Below are 14,391 nucleotides of genomic sequence, written 5' to 3' on the forward strand. Positions count from 1 at the left end.
TGAAGCCAATGCGTTGGCTACTTTGGTCCAGCTATTATACAGTCCCATTGTAATCAAAAATAGTCAATGGGCATGTCCTAAGCAGGGGGTCATGCTTAGGACATGCCCATGTTAAAATGACTAGTCACGTGGCTATTGAAGTAACTAGCTCCCACCCTAAATGATGGGTAAAATCACTAGTTCGATACTGTCTCCTAGAACTGATGGGATACTACTACATTTTGCACTTGTATAAGTGTAAGAGCGAAAAAACCTGAAATGAGAAATAGTTGTACTCTCATCTTCACTACAAGACATGTTAACTAACATAGAGAATTATACATAGAGACGAGACACCCCGAGACACATTTAAAATAGTTTATAATTCTAAAAACTACTTAATATGTAGTGTAGATGCTAAAAAAGGTACAACAATAATATGAATCATCCACCTCTGCTTTAACATTTATTCATAAACATTCTAAACCAGTGATGTTCAAAAATAAAAATGAAGATGTATTGGTGAGAGAGCTACCCAGCAAACATAATGTCAAACACTTAAAATAATAACAAAATGAAGAAAGTTTAGATTTAGAATTTTTGTCAAATAAAACCAATTTATTAAATGAATGTAATTTAAATTTTAAGGAAATGAAAAAATATACATTGTAAGTCCGAAATTCTCTTAAATTTTCTATTTATTTTTGACTTTGTTTTATTGTGTTCAATTGTAATTGAAACGCTTGTGTTTGCTATGCTTCAAACAAAAACAACCAACAACAATGCTTAATAAATTTCTGAAAAAATTGCGATAGTCTGTCACATGTGGTTTCTTCGCATTCTCAGCGATGAATGAACAAAAGTTTTTAAAAGAGCATAACAAATGTGTGTGAACATCACTGTTCTAAACCAAGAAACGAGCGACAATATAACCTTCTTCAATGACAACTCATAAGAGACTGAAAACGGCCACAATGCACTGTGCATAGGAGTTGCCGATCCCGGATCTAAACCATCCAGGCACCCACTCAAGCACACACAACAAATTTCACCCAAATCGGTCTAGCCGTTAAGGAGTAGTTTAGTTACTAACACACGTACAGAAGAATTATATATATAAAGAAGATAATATACATAATATATGTAAATAAAAATATCTAAATAAAAACGTTTAAAATTGTGTTAATTTTGAATTATTTTCTTTTTTATCTAATGAATTACGAATTTGTTTTTTGCAACCGATCTCAAAAATATATTGTTTTAGTCAATCAACTTTTCTGTTATGAACGCCAATTATTTGTTAATTCAGTTGCATCTATAATACAAGGTGGCGCAAAAGTAAACTTCCGATGTTTTTTGGCAGTAATTAAAAAAAAAAAATTAAAAACTTTGATTCTTCTTGTGGATTATTTTTATTTGGTCTTTTAATTTTTTTTACATCAAGTCGAGAATATGATGTCATGTAAATGGCCGCCGCCACAGTTGATTGTCATTTGAGCCCTTTTTATGGCATTTTCCATCACTTTGGCCAAAACTTCCGGCGATATGTCCTCACATTCTTAACGGATATTGTCTTTAAGAGCTGCAAGAGTCTGAGGCTTGTTGACATAAACCCGCGACTTCAAAAAGCCCCACAAAAAGAAGTCTGGAGCGGTCAAATCAGGCGATCTTGCTGGTCAGTGCAAATCGCCAAAACGGGAGATTAGGCGCCCGGGGAATGCATCCTTCAGCATATCGGTTGTGGCACGTGCAGTGTGTGCCGTTGCACCGTCCTGTTGGAACCACATGTTTTCCAATCCCAATTCATCAAGTTGCTGCAAAAAGAACTCGTTCATCATTGCTCTGTAGCGCTCACCATTCACAGTAACCGTTTGGCCCGCGACGTCTTCGAAGAAAAAAGGTCCGATGACTCCTCCAGCGAAAACAGCACAGCATACAGTGACTTTGAGCGGGTGTAATGGCTCTTCGTGGGTTACACGCGGATTTTCAGTGCCACAGAAGCGTAAATTTTGCTTATTTACGTACCCGCTAAGATGGAAATGGGCCTCATCACTCATGATTATTTTTGATGAAAATCTTCCTCTTGGTGGTGATTAAATAGTCAGCAATATTCCGCGTTCTGGTGCAGTGTAGCGTAACATTGTTTATTAACGTGTATTTCGCATGTGTTTACTACACAAATTCAAAACAGAACTGACATTAGGGGCCAATCGCAAAATTTATAGCATTTTCTGCTAGGAGGATTACTTTTGCGCCACCTGTTATATTTGGGATTAAACACATTATTTTCTTCTATTAATCATACTAACAACTAACAATATCTGTTGTTATAACTGTTAGGTTACTAAAAGTCAAATGTAGCTATCGAAAATATTGTGCTAAGAAACGAAATTTTCAGTAATCGTAACCGAATTGTGTGACAGTACATACAACCGACGAAATTCGGTTGTGAACACGAATCTGTTTTCTCTGTGTAGAAATAGGGCGATATTGAAATACATATGTATGTACAAAAACAGTATTTGACAGTAGCTAGAACCAAATAAGCTAAACAAAAGTTATAAGCTGTTTGACTGAATCCCCCTTAAATGAATTCGCCTTGGGCTTAATTAAGTGTATGGTTATCAGTGTTGCCAGGGGTAGTTTGGAAAAAGTTACCATATTTCTTATAAAAAGTTAAATTTTTTCATAAAAAGTTACATTTACGAATTCTTCTTAAATAAATACTGTATTTATTAAGGTTTCATAAAATATAACAGAAATAATAATAATTTTGTTTCTATTCCACCGGATAATAAGATCAGAGGCCGAATTACCGCATTCAATATCGAATAAAACTGATCGTATTTTATAGTTGCTTGCGAAATATGTAATAGCTACCTTTCAGTTTGAAAATGTTTATTGAAATCGTTTAAAAATTCAACAGTATATCGATGTTTAAACAATCAATTCTCTGTGCCATTTGTAGGGGTTTCACAAATTTCTAAGCGAAAATATTCCTTTAAAGCTGTGTGTTGCACTAGAATTCAGCATAGACATGGTTTAAATGAGAGCTATATTGTTACTGTTGGACTTAAAATTGTATGGTGGTCTAATTGAAAAAAAAAAATTGGAGTTCTTGAAATTTAGGTAACCTTTTGGAGCTTCGACCTAAATATCCAGCGATATTCATCAGCATGTCCTCAATTGAACTTTTCTAACTTCTAGGATGATTTCACATCTTTATTTATTTAGTTGCAGGGCTGAAAAGTTACGAAAATAAGGTCCAAAACAAGCAAATTATACCATGTTACGTAGAGGGTTGAAATGTTACGAAAAATTTAACAAATGTAACCAAACGGCATCACTGATTGGTATGTTCTCTGGTCATATCCTCTCTTCGCCGGAAAGCATAAGCAGAGAAACCTGAAATGAGTGCTTTCTCTGTGGATGTATTTTTTGTATCTGTGTGATGGATGGAACACAGTTTTAGCTTGGTTTTAGCCAAATTGCTGTCCGATTGCTCAACTTTTACTTCAGTTGTTTGTGAAACGTCGGTTGTGTCGGTATTGTTTTATTATTTGCTTAAAGTGACTTTAAAAAGGAGAAATATTAAATACAAGGAATTTATTGGAATTTTTGTGTTGAAGCAAAACAAGCGTTGAGGGTGTGTGTGTGTGTGTCATTGTGTGTAATATTATAAGAAGAAATATACTAAGTATGTAGTTTGATTTACAAAAATTATAGATTTTTCTCAAAAGATACAAATATTAAAAGAATTAAACACATTTGCACATAATAGAACAATTATGCATTATTATAACTTGTTTAAACATGTTTACGCTGTTTATTTTTTCACTTCTTAGTTTGGGGGAACAAGTGATTGATTTAAATGAATTGCATAATTCCTTCCATAAAAAATGGTTCATGTTTCTTTAGTCACTATAACTATGTATTGTGCAAGAATTGAAATTGTAACTGTTAATATCGGCAATAGTCACATAATATAATTTTTTAATAATTCTTAAACAGAGTGACATAACGGTAAATTGTACGAATTACCCGAAAATAATACAAAAGTCCTTGAATTTTTTTTTTAATGAAAGAAAAAAACATTTTAGTAATTATTAATCCGGATACATACATATGTATATGCATGTGTATGGACATATTTTTACCCCCAATATTTAAAATTCGATAGTTTAATTCTAAACATACACATATGAATGTTTTTGAAATTTATATTTTTGACCTAAAATTATTTGACGTACACTTTAATGTTTCCGGAATAAAGTATGACTCAAAATGATGTCAGATTTTATTGTATAGTCGCTAGCTAGGTCGTTAAGATTGTTTTGCATTAAAGAATCCTTAAGAATGACAAGTGCAAAATTTACAATAAATAAAAACTATTAAGGGAAAATCAATTTTTTGTATTCTTAAGTTTATTTGTGAAGACAGGGGAGGTTTTTCAATAATACATACTTACTTACTTATACTGTATGTGCGTACATTTAAATTCATGAATAAAAAATGAAATACATATGTATATGTATATTGAAATACCATCTAGACGTTGATATTGTCGTCCTCGTCGTTATAGTCGTCATCGCAATCGCCATCGTCGCTGACGACAAGCGACCACTAAACAGTGTTTGTCACAAATACAATTCCACAAATCTTATATAACAACCACTTGGGGTTGGTTCATTACTTCTTTTGATTTAATTTCCTGCTAAATTTTAGCACTTGTGTCATTACATTTATCTACGCTACTGACATTTTTTGGCATTGGTTATTTTAAATACAGATTTCAATCTTTTTTTTTAATTTGTTGTGCAGATTTCGAGTGTCCCTCATACAATTTGGACTCGTACGAAATATAAAATAACTTATTTAGTAGTAGTAGTAGAACTATAGAATTTCAATTCAATTAACATTATTCTTCACATCATTACGAAAAGAACGAAAAGAACAATAACAAGAAAACGAACAACAACAAAAAGAAAGAGAACGAAACAGCAAAGTACATATTAAATTATAAACAGCAAAATATATTAAAAAAAGAAACTAAAGAAAAGATATTTAAAAAAATATATGTATAAAAAGAAAGACACATTTGTATAATAACTAAATATCCAAACTTTATTACGAGAACATTCATTCATTCTTCTTAACTGCATAACGTAATTGTGTCGACGCTCTTGCCAATAATTCATACATTAGCAATGAATATTCGCAGTCGTGGAAGTGGTGATGGAAGTGGTGGAGGTGTTTATTTGACATTGCGTTTGAAAGCTCTATTTGTTGCATTTTCCCTAATTGTACTGCCACAATTGGCACAGTCAACTGTTTTAGATAAACTGCGGGATGATCCAGATTTATCACAGGTAAGAAACTACATGATACCATTTATATTTACATATACATTAGAGTGGTTCAAATTCATGCACAACTTTTCAACATATCTAAAATGCTACTTAGAAGGGGTCGGGTCATAATCCAAATTTCAACAAAGAAATCTTAACAATTTTTGATCTTTCGATTTTGAACAGTGTTTTAGAAAATTTGTTTTTTTGTATTTCAATTTCAGCTATTTCGATAAAATTCGAAATAAAATAGAAAAAAGTTTCCATACAGTTGTTTGGCATTCTTATTGGGAACATGAAAAATTACCATATTTTTGTTTTTTTTTTCCTAAACTCCTTTAAAGTTTATTACAATGTATTGACATGATCAAATTTGACACTAAATAATTAAAACATTAAATTATTTATGTATGCTTTGATATTTTTTTACAAATAAAGCTTGAGTCTGTAATTCTCATCCAATCTATAGTTTTATTTGTATAAAATCTTTAGTTTTTCTAAAGCCTAAGCAACCAGTGAAATACGGATAGCAACTAGCTTATCCCCCAACAATAAATGTCAGTGAATTTATCAATAATTGGTAATTAAGAACAACTCTTACTAAAATGTTAAATTATTAGATTTTTTTCCAAGTTGTAAATCTTTAAATAATTACTAATACATGTATAATAAGGTTACATCTTACAATCCTTGCCTTGTTTTCTGAAATGTGTAATGCTTTGTGGTATTTTGTACACAAAATTAGTTAAACAATAAATTTGTTTTGGATGGGTTCAAATTTGTTTGCTGGTATCTATATCTAATTTAGAAAATCGAAAATCTAATGAAAATTGGGTAACAAATATTTCGAGCATTTCAACAGATTAATTTTTAGAATTTTTAGAAACTTAAGGTAGGGTCACACATGTCAAATATTTGCTCAAAAAAACATAACCACTTTTTTTAGCACAAAATTGTTTGACGTGTTTACTCTTACAAGTATTTTGTAAGATCAAAAAGCATCAAATGACACAAAACTTAATTTTTTGTTTTGAATCATCCTAAGTAAAAGAAGTTTTTCGTATAAATAAAATAATTCAAATGTATTTTATTTAGTGGTTACGTCTTTTTCGTCAAATAACATCTTTAGAAATACAAATCAACTCCGAAACACACAATTTCATTTAGATATCTCCAATGAACCACGAATTGTATTCAAAATTAAATCTTTCTAAATTTGTTCAAGATATTTGTTCAAGATATTGTAGATGACATCCCCCTTTATGGGCACTGCTACACGTTCAATATATATTGACCGCGATCCAGTATCGCGATATTTATTGAACGTGTTGCATGCAGTATTGATTAGGGTGATCGATTCTTCGACATTTTTTAGAAACCGGTTTTCGGTTTCTTCGAAAAATTGCAATTTAATATAAACCGGTTTCGGTTTTTTAATAATAACCGGTTAACCGGTTTTTTTGTTGAAAAAATATTAAAACGCATAGAAATAAGAAGAAAGAAAAGTTTTATTTATTAAAATAATAGTTATTAAAGCAAAAACAGTTCATAAAAAAACATAAAAGAAAAAAGAGATCATATAATTATGATAAAGAATAAACATGTATTCTAATAACAAAAAATAAATCTTCAATTCTAATTTTGATTACTTTTTTAAACTTCAAAAGGTCTTCGGGTCAAATTTGACCCATTTTGAAATCAAAATTTAATTTTTTCTAAAAGTGTTAAGTGATATTTTAATTTCATTTAAATAAAAATGTCAACAACCATAGAGAATAGACCTAACTCAGTTGTCAGAAACCTAAGTGGTGAGAATGTATTAGTAGAAAAAACTATGTGAAAACAAAAACAACACTCGTATGTGTGATTATTTTGAGAAATTTTTTTGTTTGATTTTTTTTTCTAGTTTCCGCTCTATGTTTCTCTATGTCAACAACTACCTACGCACATTGTTTTTTTTTTTTGCATAAACTCTAATTTAAAAGCAATTGAATTGAAATTTGGTTTATATACATTTTTGTATACTCCCAAGATGACCTACCAAGTTTCATATGATTTGGAATACTATTTCATATAGCTGCCATATAACCGATCTGGCCGACATATTGACGTTTCCACTAAAAATATTATTTTTAAATTTTAATTTTTTCGAAAACGTGTGGATTCGGACAAAAAGGATTAGTTTCTTATTAAACTGCACACTTTGGTTAATAACTTCTCACTTACAATTTTTTGCTACGCTTTGCCATGCAAAACTACTGATCCACGAAACACAACTACACTGTACAATTGGACAAAAACACATAACAACGTCACAGACATTGGTAAACTATAGTTTTACATACCAGGACAAACGTTTTCCATATTAATTCTTTTCGCTTTTGTGTAAACTTTCGCCAGAACAAACAATCAAAGTTGCAAAATTTTCCCCGCCAATTTCACACAAAACATATTTTTTTCATACAAAAAAAAATATTTAAACATTGATTAAGCTTAACTATGTTTAAAATATTGTTAAGTTACCCGGCCTTAAAGTTTTTAATACACTAAAACTCATAAAAACACACTTTAAAAAAACCGGCTATTCGAGGAAAAAAAACCGGTTTCTTCGATATTCGAAATGTGAGCCTTTTAAAAAAAAACCGAAACCGACTTAACCAAAAAAACGGTTATAACCGGTTATAAAAAACCGGACCGATCACCCAGTATTGATGGATCGCGATCCAAATTGCGTGATCCATTACGTGCTACATTGCGTGTAGCAGTGCCCTATAATTTTAGGTACGTTGACTTGTACGATTTACTTTGTGTTTATGAACCACTCTAATATACATAATATAGTTACATATTATTTATGTGGACTAACAAATCCACTTAACACTATTTAAAACATTTTATTCTACTAAATTTACATACGTATGTACTTAATTAAGTATGTATGTATTAACATCACTGTGTCAAGAATAAGAGTAATTTGTAATTTTCATTTTGTGACTCGACCATCAGAAAGTCTTAGAATATCTCTGTTGATTTAGAAGTTAGTAGGGTTTGTCATATCGAATTTGTGTACAATCAAGTTCCAATACTTCATATACATACATATCTCTTTAAATAACATTTACTTATATAAATTGTGTTTGGAAGAACAGAGGATAATACACAGTATTTACTATTGAGACTTATGATTTTATTTTTTTTTTTTAAAAAAAACCTTAACAAAATTAATTTTTGATCATTATTACCGGCATATATAGGTATATTTTGACTTCAAAATAAAATACATTTACTGATTAATTTCTGAATTTTGAAAATATGTTTGACAAAGCTACCTAAAGCAATCGGTCACAAAGATATATATGTCACGGATTTATACCGAATTTTTTTAGCAGGAATGCAAATGAATAAAATAACATTTTTGAAAAAATGGAAACCCTCCTTTTTCCATTTCCACTTATGTTCGTACGCGTAATATGTTACAAAGAGCTTTTCATAAATGTGAAAGAAAATTGCTGTATTTAAAATTCCACATGCACTAAAAGAAAGGGAAACAATAGAAAAATTCTGCTTAACCAAAAATATTTAGTTTATTTTCTTAAAAAATAAATATACGATTAACTGCTGGTATCAGACAGTAATTGTCACTAATGTTTGATAACTTGGCTAATTCCAATTGATATATTTTGATTTATATAAATTGAGTTGATATAATTCTCAAACAGTTTATTTTAATTTTTCTTAAGTATACTGACATCCCAGTATCCTAGCGTGAAGTCAATTGTCACTTTAGTGTCTCTAAGTAACCCAGACTGTAGTCACTTTTAACCAGAAGTAATATATCAGATGAAGGTTTATTTACAAGCAATTGGGCTATCTATGAGATGTCTTTTTAACTGACTATTTGAGGTCTATTAGCACCCATGCTCGTGTTAAAATAACTAGTCAGCTAACTATCCTAAGTGATAGGTAAAATAAATAGTTCAGTACAGTCACCAAGAACTGCTGGGATTACTAGTATTATTGCATTAGATATAGGAAAATAGTGTACTTTTCGCTTTTTTCATTAACAAATTATCTATAATATATACAAAGTGCAAAAGTCAAACATTTGAGATGAATTACCAAAATTTTTCAATCTTTAAACTGATATACTGATATATATTAGAGTGACAGCCGATTTTTTTTTTTTAGATTTCAAAGAGTGCCGGGTGGAATATTGTGACACTAGGCCTAAATGTTAAGTGCTGAAAATTTGAGCCAAATCGGGCAACGATTTCTGGACGCGCATCGAGGTCAAAGTTCAGATATATGCAAAATTTTACTGTTAATATGGAATAAATAGGTGAAACTCGTTAACTTTCTGCATTGTTTTCTAGAAATATGTAGATTTATTTATATTAATGAATATTACATTAAAAAAAATTTTTGGAAATTAACCCTGTATCTCCTTTGGTTCAAAATGACCCAAAAACTGTATTATCGCCAAAATTAGAGAAAAATGCAAATTTTCCAGTTTTTGAAAAAATTTTGCTACTAAATAAATACTTTTGCAATTCAATGCAAAATAATCGAAATATGTACGTAATTATCGTTGTAATGAGATATAAATGACAAAATTTGATTAAAAAATTTTAAAGTTATTACAAATTCGCCAGACCATTAATGTGTTTCAGGCCACTTGAACAAACAATTTAGGAAAAAAAATTAAGATATTTCTAGAAAAATTAAAATAAATGCTCATTTTTACTTAAAATGTGTCCATATTTACTTGTATATGAGTTTTTGTCTTCGTAGGATACCGTTAACTTATTCGCAGGTATGACCAAAAAAAATAATTTTTTTTAACGGCTGTTTCAAAACTCCATTTTCAAATTTTTAAAAATTTTGTTAAACAAATTTCAGATTTTTTCGATCATCACATTGGGGTTCATTGAGATCAAAATAGGGAATAAAAATATGAAAAAATTATGTCAATACCTCTTACAGTTTTTCCGTACTTGCGATTTAAATTTTGCGTTTTTCAAGAAAAACAATTTTTTTGTCCATATTTAGGCGAATGAGTCCAATTTCCTTACTGTTATAAATTTTAAGTAAAAACAATATTCCACCCGGCACTCTTCAAAATTTTAACAAAAATTTTTTTCCATACAACTGATTGTCACTCTAATGTATATATAAAACATTCAAACTTGTAGTTTTTCTTTTAAAAGTAACCTCCTCGATCTGCCAACATTTACAGTGCAATGGGGTAAAATATTTTGAGCGGGAAGGGTAAGTAACTTCGGCATCGAAAAACTAAAACGTTTTGATAGAATATTATGTGGATTATACTGTATGATTTATGCTAGTAATTGTAGATACTAGTCTTTATAAAATCTAAATAATCGATCGGATTTGCTAACTTATAGTTTCATGCCGTTAATTGTACCTGAAATAGTCGGTCAATTCACAAGGTATCTTATCCTGTCATATTGTCATAATGTCCTAATATTTCACGACTCGGCCGCTCGGTTTAACCGACTCTTAGGCGTTCGGCGCAGGTCTCTGCTGACTGGTGACGATAACACAATAAACATAGCTCACAGAGTAGTATTATTTTAGGACATTTTTTGCTTGAAAGGCAATAACAATATTTTCAAACCATTGTTTATTAGAACATTATGACAATATGACATGATAGGAGACCATGTGAATTGACCAAATATTTGTTTTAAATATTCACTGATTCTTTGATTCAACCACTTTTTGGTAAAAGATGCCAAAGTAATATTTTAAGAATTTTTAAAACAATTGAAAAGTTACTAACAATATAGTACTTAGTATGTACCAGAAGATACATATTTTCTAGCAAAAAATATTTTTTTTCTAAATAAATAAATGCTTATACAATTTTCACAGAAAAATATAATAATTTAAATACATTGTATTGTACATTAACGAACAAACTCTGAGGAATAAATGGCAGTGTGGATCCATTGTTTAAGTATTATTTACAATTATCCGACCTTAGTTACTTCAGTAATAACACAGGAACAGGTAATATTGATTTTTCAACAAAAAACACATAACAAGGTCAAGGATGTTTAGCAGGTTTTCTGTATTATTTGTTTCTTTTGTTTCCAAAAAAAAAACCAACCACACGTAGTAAATGTAGTACGCACAGCGAGTATTAGATACAAACAGCAAAATATACACACTTACATATGTACATACATTCATACATACATACATAATACGTTTCTAATACAAAAATCATTTAACATTTTTCAAAAACAATTCATAGGTACTTTTTATTCTGTTGTAATAGCCCAAGTTTGAAATTTCTATCTAATCATCAGTCTTTGACAATTGAGTGTGTTTGCTTTCATCGTCATCATCAGAACTAGTACTATTATATTTTCCAAAAAATAACTTCTTTTGAAAATGATCCAGCTCACGAATGGTTTATCATTAGACCCAAACTATTTTGGGGACATCATAAAATGCATCAAGGTTTAATTTGAGGGGTCTAACAGAATTACTTTTTTAGAAAAATATATGACATTTCATAAGGTTTACATGAATATATGTGCTGTTGCCAGCTTACATACATACGTATTTTTTTTTAAGTGTGTATGTATGTCAAGGACTTAACAGACGCAAGTAAATACCTATTACAACTAGTAGTTTCATTTGTTGTCCTACAATATGCACTAGACTGCTTCAAAAAAAATATTAGGATGATTGCATAACGGTAACCAGTGTCGTATCTTCTCTTTTTAAGAAAGTGATTTTAAAAATATGATGTCATCACTTTCAGATTTATTAAAAACATATCTGAGATAATATTCTTAGCTGGTCCCGCTATTTGAATACTTTAAGATTTTAATTCAGTAAAGATGATTTTTATGTTAATAACTCAATTTAAAATTATACAGTATTGATATAATCGTAGTTTGCGTTAATTCGGTAACGGTCATTGATATGAATTTGATATAGGCTGTTCATAATTATTATATTAATTTGTATAGATTTCAATAAACATAATCATCATTTTGTCCAAAATATGAATGAATTCATAATAAATTAAAAAATCTTGAATGCATTCATTTTATCAAATCAATTAATTGAAATCAAATTTTAATGCATACATCTAATAATGAATTCAAAAAAATAAATTGAATTAAAAATTGAATGAACTCATTTTGTTATTGACTTTCATTGTAATTAATTAACTTGACAGTTCAGATACAAATAAATAAACCCCGATTCTTAAATAAAACAGTAATCATAGCGATGAAAATCAAAAAAGATTATGATTTTGGAAAAATAAATTAAAACAAGTAATAGAGCTATATTCGGCTGTGCCGAATCTTATATACCCTTCACCAAATTATACTTAAAAATAATTTTTTTTTAAATATTTGTATTAAATTTCTTTAATTAATTTTTTTGGAAAAAGAATTTATGAGAAAAAAAAAATTTTTGATGAAAAAAAAATTCGGGTTAAAAAATATTTTTTTCCGATTTTGACCCATTGTATGTCCAACTTACTATGGTCTTATATACGTCGTTGCAAAGGTCTTTGAAATATCTATCATTAGATATCCATATTGTCTATATTAATGACTTAGTAATCCAGATATAGGTCAAAAATCGAGGTTGTCCTAGTTTTTTCCCTATATATCAGCCATTTGTGGATCGATTTTAAATAGCGACCGAGCCGGAAGAATTTCGGAGATAATGATGTATGAATCGTGTATGTAAGTTATTTGGGGGCTTCGGAAAGTTGATTTCAACACACAGACGGACATGGCTATATCGATTCCGCTATCTGTAACGATCCAGAATATATATACTTTATGGGGTCGCAAAAGAAAAATGTGGAAATTACAAACGGAATGTCAAAATTATATGTATATTCCCTTGCCACTCATGGTGAAGGGTATAAAAATAGCTACATATCTAAACTATTTGGGACACATTTTGCTAAGAGCAATAGGTAACAGAGAACAGAGATCAGCATTGAGTAGTGAAAAAGTGTGTATAATCGAATCATGACTCAAAATTTCAAATACTTATACGCATTCATATTTATAACAATGTTGTTGAGACTCATATCCACTAGTAAAGTTTGAGGTAATCATTATACTCATACTTATGTGCTGTTTTTCTATAGCGAATGAGCGTTTTGAGTGCACGTTTTACATGCATTTTTTGTTACAATAACAAAACACATGTTAAATTTCCACTCAAAGCACTCGTTCGCTATAGAAAAACAGCACATTAATAAACTCAATTTGTATAGACGAAGCAACATAAGTATGATTCGAATACGAACATTAAAATACTCATTATGAGGTTGTGTGTTTCAGTGTTGCCGAATTACGAACATCAAAATACTCATTATGAGGCAGTGATGGGATTTGAACATTTATATTTACATAGTGCCAAATTGATGTATAAATTGTGCCAAAATGGGTTCAATAGTGCCAAAACTACTTTTCGCAAAATAAACCGAATTTGGATCTCTTTTTGACACAATTTTTTATACAATTTGTTAAAAAGTAGTGGTAATTCAATTGAAACATGCTGCGTTATTTGCTATTAAACTTATTCTGATTTGAAAATATATTATTCAAATAGATTTTTTGTCTTAATTAGCTTTTATTTATTTTCTCAGCATACAGAGCCAACTACAGGTTTCTTCTTTTTATTCATATTTTACTCACTTTTTTGAAAACAAAATGTGACATTTATGACGATTCAGATTGGATGACTGCCGTCCATTATACTTAAATATATGTTTACAGGAGCGGCAGCATACAAACCCGTCTAGAATTTTTTCGTCATCCTTTAAAATTTGAGCAAACATTTCCCAAGAAATTTCTTCTGCCATTTTTAAAAAAAAAAATATCTTGTTAGTAAAATTATGCTGAAATACATGTATCACATATCGATGGCTTAATATAGAAAGGTCGTATCTCAACTTTTAGTTACTTTACTTGAGAAGGAAAATAATATCAGAAAGTGAAATTAAAAAAACAACTAAAAATTTGTTTTATATAAAACAATATTTTTAGAAAAG

At 29.9% G+C, this 14,391-nt stretch overlaps 1 protein-coding gene across 3 annotated transcripts in view; it reads left to right on the top strand.

Moving 5' to 3' along the window:
• Window positions 1–5,111: 5,111 nt before the first annotated feature.
• Fas1 (fasciclin 1) overlaps window positions 5,112–14,391 on the top strand; it is a 51,662-nt gene continuing 42,382 nt past the window's right edge. For all 3 annotated transcript variants that reach the window (XM_065498218.1, XM_065498217.1, XM_065498216.1), the window contains exon 1: window positions 5,112–5,348. In XM_065498218.1, the coding sequence (XP_065354290.1) occupies window positions 5,187–5,348 (162 nt within the window). In that variant the 5' untranslated portion in view covers window positions 5,112–5,186. The remainder of the gene's footprint in view (window positions 5,349–14,391) is intronic.

The sequence above is a fragment of the Calliphora vicina genome, chromosome 1 (genome assembly GCF_958450345.1).
Source record: "Calliphora vicina chromosome 1, idCalVici1.1, whole genome shotgun sequence".
NCBI classification, from domain to species: Eukaryota; Metazoa; Arthropoda; class Insecta; order Diptera; family Calliphoridae; genus Calliphora; species Calliphora vicina.